This window comes from Macrobrachium nipponense, chromosome 26 (assembly GCF_015104395.2).
Source record: "Macrobrachium nipponense isolate FS-2020 chromosome 26, ASM1510439v2, whole genome shotgun sequence".
Lineage (NCBI taxonomy): Eukaryota > Metazoa > Arthropoda > Malacostraca > Decapoda > Palaemonidae > Macrobrachium > Macrobrachium nipponense.
The window spans coordinates 40,521,095-40,527,747 of record NC_087215.1 but is presented as its reverse complement, the minus strand read 5'-3'; the positions used below and the strand labels follow the sequence as shown (position 1 = coordinate 40,527,747).

The window sequence follows — 6,653 nt, the reverse complement described above, 5'->3', positions numbered from 1 at the left end:
GTAGGGAAAGCTTCCAAAAATCTTAACGAAAACTTCGTCCAGTGAAGGAAGAAAGCGACGTATATCATTCCAAACAAGAATTTTCAGTGATGTGAAGAAGACCCAACATAAACCATGTTACGAAAGGGAAGGAGAGATAGCGAAGGCTTCTCGGAGCGGAAGTTAATTCTTCCTCCATAGGAATTTCAGTTGCCTGTCTGTTCATCAACCCTTCACAAAATAATCCGCGTTTTCTTCCCCGGTGCACTAAATACTGAACTTGTTCATCGAACTAAAAGGGCCAAGTATATTATAGGGCTGCTGGACTTCTTACCGTCGTTCAGACCGTCAGTAGCAACTGGAACGGAATCTCGGGCATCTGTTCCTGGACTGCTGCTGATTAATCGACGCCAAGCCAGTATCTCGACAAAGTAAGGTTTTTGACATTATTGCTCTCTCTCTCTCTCTCTCTCTCTCTCTCTCTCTCTCTCTCTCTCTCTCTCTCTCTCTCTCTCCTTCCTTTAAATCTGTGTTTCACGTTTCTCAGCGTAAGAAATATTAATACGTCATGTATGCTGATGAAAATAATTTAGCGTTCGTAATAACATGACTCTGCAACAAATATTTTCTGAAATGATGCATAAAGAATCATTCATTTCTTTCTAATATCTCTTTGTTTCAGTTTCTATTCTATCACTTTTTTTTTATTAGAACTGCCTTTATTATCCCGAGGCGATTTGCCGCACACATTCCAAAATCTAGAACCGTTCGATTCTCTGTCTCTCTGGAATAGGGCTCATGATTCATCTGCGGTTATGATATTCTGTGGCTGAACTTTCACTGTCCCTTCATTGGTCAGCCATCGAAGAAGCAGTCAGCTCTTGTAGTTCCAAGACGCCTTCACTTCCACAAATCCCTCTTCTATCTGCCAGATATCACTGTGCAGGACAATTTTCTAGTATCCTCAGTGTGTATTTCACAATGAAAAATCGTCTCACATGAATCCCTCTTCTTTTATCCCCCTCCATTAAGTCAGCCTTTCATCAGTTATTCCGGCACTTCTTATCTCCATCTTTGACTCATTGCGGTGCTGTTGGGAAGGCTTCCAGGATCAGCAGCATAGATATCAAGAGGAGAGATTGCACAGCTTATAGTAGCCAAATCAGTTTGTGATGTGCACTGCCTGGCGCCATCGTTATGCGGTGATTCATTATGTAAACAATGGCGCAACCCATAGAATCATAGAATCTAATGCGAAACCTCGTACTCTTTAAAACGTGTTTTCTCGGAAGTCCGTCAAGACTGCCAAATGATTTATAAACCATTACTATATACAATATACACTTTATGCAGAAATACAAAATATTTAATGTTGCTGGTATATTTCTTCTACAGTTAAGCCGTAAAGTTTTGTAGATATATCAACTGCATTATGGTTATTTTCTAAGCAGTCTTTAAAGATTAGTAAATTATCTTTGCAGCATTTACCAGTGACAAATTTAAATTCAGTCTGCTGCAGTTTGTATACACTGGAGCAATATAGTTGACCAATTTGTCGGCGTTATGTACCTTTCTTTGTGCCATAATTTACAGTACTGTTTTACTGTCTAGAGGCAGAACTAATTATTATCGTTCTTTATTCATGGGCCAGATTGACTGACACAATAGAATTTGACAGCATTAGGGTAAAATAATTATCATCTCCAACGCTGCCATTCCATATAAGCTTCATCCATGGGGATTAATGATAGCCTATGTTCAATAGTCTGATACCTAACAGCCAATGTTCAGTGGTCTGTACTGCGCGATTTTGGAAGTCGGGATTTCCAGGGATTTCCCGGGGAATACAATTAATTTTTAGATATATTTTCATTGTTGACCATTCAAAGTAAATGTCTTTGACGGATTAAAAGATAAAATCTTAATATTAGTGATAATAAAACGGACACCATTCATTTTTAATGTTGTCTGATGGTAAGAATATCAAGGAATATAACTTTCAGCGAGTTACATTGGCAAATTTGATGTCATCTTGCAGAATATAAACATGTATATATATATATATATATATATATATATATATATATATATATATATATATATATATATATATATATATATATATGTGTATATATATATATATATATATATATATATATATATTTCCTTTTTATATTATCTGTTTACCTCCTTGATTCTCAGAATTATTATATTTTTATTTTTCTTTGTTGGAACAATTACTTTTATGCAGAGTATTGTTTAAGAATCACGAATGTATAGAAAAACGTAAAGTATTGAAAATCCATTTTTTTTTATTTCAAGGTACTTTTGTTGATAACGAGAAATGTAATCATTTCTTGAGAAAAAAACTAAACAATACCGTGCATACAAGTATTTGCTCCAAAAAAGAAAAATGTGAATCTAATAGAAAGGCACATGAATATTGTTAGGGAAATAACATGGCAAAATATTCATTTACTTAATAATTACTATGTGATACAGTCAGCACGCACGCACATACACATACATAACATACTATATATATATATATATATATATATATATATATATATATATATATATATATATATATATATATATATATATATATATATATACTATATATATATATATACATATGTATATACTATATATATATATATATATATATATATATATATATATATCATACATAGTAATTATTAGTAAATGAATATTTTGCCATGTTATTTCCCTAACAATATTCATGTGCCTTTCTATTAGATTCACATTTTTCTTTTTTGGAGCAAATACTTGTATGCACAGTATTGTTTAGTTTTTTCTCAAGAAATGATTACATTTCTCGTTATCAACAAAAGTACCTTGAAATAAAAAAAATGGATTTTCAATACTTATCGTGATTCTTAAACAATACTCTGCATAAAAGTAATTGTTTTGACAAAGAAAAAGAAAAATATAATAATTCTGAGAATCAAGGAGGTAAATGACCGATTGGCCATCGGCCCAAAAAAACCGCGCCTGAGAAGGGTACCTACTGCTGACCCTGGAAGACTTCCCAACAGCACCGGAATAACTGATGAAAGATTGAGTTACTGGAGGGGCATAAAAGAACAGGGATTCATGTGAGACGGTCTTTTATTGTGAAAAACAAACTGAGGATCCTAGAAAATTGTCTTGCACAGTGATGTCTGGTAGATAGAAGAGGGATTTGTGGAAGTGATGACGTCTTGGAACTAATAGAGGTGACTTCTTCTTCGCTGGCTGACCAAAGAAGGGGCAATGGTGTCCACATGAAAGTTTAGCCACAGAATATCATAACCGCAGATGAATCATGAGCCCTATTCCAGAGAGACAGAGAATCAAACGATTCTAGGTTTTGGAATCGCATCGGGAAAATAACGGCAGATCTAATAAAACAAAAAAGTGATTGAATAGAAAGTGCAAGAAGAAGAGATATTCTAAAAACATGAATGAATCATTATGCATGTTTTCAGAAGTTATTTACTGCAGCGTGATGTTATTACTAACGCAGCATTATTTTACATCAGCATACATGACGTATTGACATTTCCAATGCTGAGAAACGTGAAAAACAGACTTAAAAAAAAAACACACACACACACAGAAAGAGAGAGAGAGAGAGAGAGAGAGAGAGAGAGAGAGAGAGAGAGAGAGAGAGAGAGACTACACAATTCTGAATGACCCAGCTGCCTCTTGTGCAAAATACAGGGATGATATTAGATGCCACTTTTAAGCATAACTTTGACTGTATGTTTTACGTTAATGTAAACTTAGGAAAAGAGGTTGAAAGTGACAGATGAAATTCTATGTTTAGCATTTCAATTTGGAATAGTCAAAATATAATTGTAGAAATTATTATTATTATTATTATTATTATTATTATTATTATTATTATTATTATTATTATTATTATTATCCAAACCTTTATTTGTTTATTGCAGATGGGTTATTGGGACGATCCATCGAACATGGGTGGCAATGACCTCATGCCCTCTACGAACCCTTACGGCAACTACACCGTTGTCGATAGGGTTCCCTGAGAGCTTTTGGGTTACATCCACGAACATTGGTATCAGCATCCTCCCATGAACCCTCTCTGGTATAGCTTGGTTGGTTTCTGGATGTTTGTCATGGGGGTCCTTTCAGTAGCAGGCAACTTCGTTGTAATCTGGGTTTTCATGAACACCAAAACTCTCAGAACACCTTCAAACTTATTTGTTGTAAATCTTGCTTTCTCAGACTTCTGTATGATGGCATTCATGTGCCCACCTATTTTGGTGAACTGTTACTACCAGATGTGGTCATTCAGTGGTATCTTCTGTGAGATCTATGCTTGCATTGGTTCTATCTGTGGAACCGCCTCCATTTGGTCTATGGTTTTCATAACTCTCGATCGTTACAATGTCATTGTAAAGGGAATTTCTGCTAAACCTTTAACCACCAGCGGTGCTATGCTGAGAATTCTCTTTGTATGGATCCAGACTGTTTTCTGGTGTGCCCTTCCATTCTTCGGATTCAACAGATATGTCCCTGAGGGTAACATGACCGCCTGTGGTACTGACTACCTCAGTGATGATCTGTGGGGCCATCTATACTTGTATTTTTATGGCCTTGATTGTTATATCTTCCCCCTGTTCTTAATTATCTACTGCTACACATTCATCTTGAAGGCTGTTGCCACTCATGAGAGACAGATGCGTGAACAGGCCAAGAAGATGGGAGTCAAGTCTCTGAGAAATGACCCAGAAGCCAAAAAGACATCAAACGAGTGCCGCCTTGCTAAGGTTGCCCTTATGACCGTTTCCCTGTGGTTCATGGCATGGACTCCTTACTTCATCATCAATATTGGAGGCATTAACTATAGGGAAATGATTACTCCTCTGTTCTCCATCTGGGGTTCTGTTTTCGCTAAAGCCAATGCTGTGTACAACCCCATTGTCTATGCCATCAGCCACCCCAAATACAGAGCTGCTATGGAGAAGAAACTGCCATGCCTGTCATGTGCAACTGAGAAGGATGATGACAACTCGACATCCGAAGCAGCTTCAACCAACGAAAATTGCTAAACATTCAATGCCAGATAGTGATGATGATCAAGCCTGAAATCGAGACTGAGCGAAAAGTATGTAAACGAAATATCCTTCGAACATGTTCAATATTTTTTTTTAATAAATCCTCTGCATCATTTTACTTTACTTTTCCCTTATTGATATCTTTATGCATATACAATCAATAATTTAATGTAATTATCGGTTAGTTCTTTAGCGTCTTCGTTATATATAAAACTTGTATTGATTTTATGAATTTCAGTCACTTTTGGTAGGATCTCATCTCTTGATAAAACTTCCCAAAGTGGAAACCTTTAAGTCTCATCTTTTCAAAATGAAGAACATTATCATATTGTGGATTTTTACAGAGCTTCAGAATTGTTAAGTTTAGGTTACTCGTTGCTTAACAGAGTCTTGGAAAAATCAGTTTATAAATTTATTCACATCTTGTAATAACACATTTGGTTTAAGTGTTCTCTTTAGCAAGTCACTAATAGTGGTGGTACGAATCCCCAGGTGAGTTAGAGTAGATTATGATTGGTGAGAAATTATGCTTTACTTTGAACATGCCTGATTTTCATTTCTTTACCATTTGCTCAAAAGTTAGTTGTCAATTAGACTAGTGAATTAGATATTAATATTTGACTGGTAAGAATCAATACCACTAGATTGCTCGACCCCATTTAAAAAGTAGGAGAGAAATTGTAATATTTATTAATTATCTAAAAAAATTACAAAGGTTATTCTCAGTTTACTCAGTCGATGATGAAATCATATGTTATTTTGCACCATCTATTTAGTACTGGTTCTTGATCTTGGAAATCTCCAAGGCACTATCACATTTGAGGCATTCCAAAGGTTTAACTCTTAAATTCAGGTTCGATTTTAGAACTTTTTATCTGAGTATTTCTCGGAATGAGACCTTTAACTAGTGCTACAGAGACAAAGACAAATAATCTCAGAGTAAAATATCTAAATGTGAGTTTTTAAAAAACCGAACATGTTTATCTAGGTTTTATGTGTCTAGTCAAGGTCTTAAAGTAGTCCATGGTAAGGTGTCGGCTATTCATAACTTCCGGTACCTATTAACGTAAAAAGAGGATACAGCACTTTTGCGCTGTAGTGGGTATTACAATCGTATGGAAATATGTAACTCTTCAATCATGACAGCTCCCTTAACAGATCTTACGAAGAAGGGCGTAGATTTATTATGGTCTAAAAAGCATCAACAGGCGTTCGATATCTTAAAAGCGGAATAATGCAGCTCACCTAACTTAAAAATCCCTGATTTAAATAAGGAAATTTTTTTTTTTATTGCAACAGATGCCTCAGACCAAGGGGTAAGAGGGGTACTACTTCAGTAATATGATAAACAGTTCTTTCCTATAGCTTTTTATTCATGTAAACTAAAGCCCTCTGAAAGTAAATATACAGTAATAGGCAAGGAAGGGCTAGGTATCTTTAACTCACTAGTACATTTTAAGTTCATAATCTATGGCTATCCTGATAAAGTCCTTACTGAACATGAGTCCTTTACCGAGTTTTTCAAAGGCTTTAATCACAGTCCAAAAGGAACTCGGTGACAAATGATCATTCAGGTCTTTG

General features: G+C 35.3%; 1 protein-coding gene across 1 annotated transcript; it reads left to right on the top strand.

Annotated features, from left to right (window-relative positions):
* The first annotated feature begins 326 nt into the window (after window positions 1–326).
* LOC135200201 (rhodopsin-like) lies at window positions 327–5,159 on the top strand. The gene is made up of 2 exons (XM_064228638.1): window positions 327–410; window positions 3,942–5,159. The coding sequence occupies exon 2, from the start codon at window positions 4,086–4,088 to the stop codon at window positions 5,064–5,066; it is 981 nt and encodes a 326-aa protein (XP_064084708.1). The 5' UTR covers window positions 327–410; window positions 3,942–4,085; the 3' UTR covers window positions 5,067–5,159.
* Window positions 5,160–6,653: the final 1,494 nt, after the last annotated feature.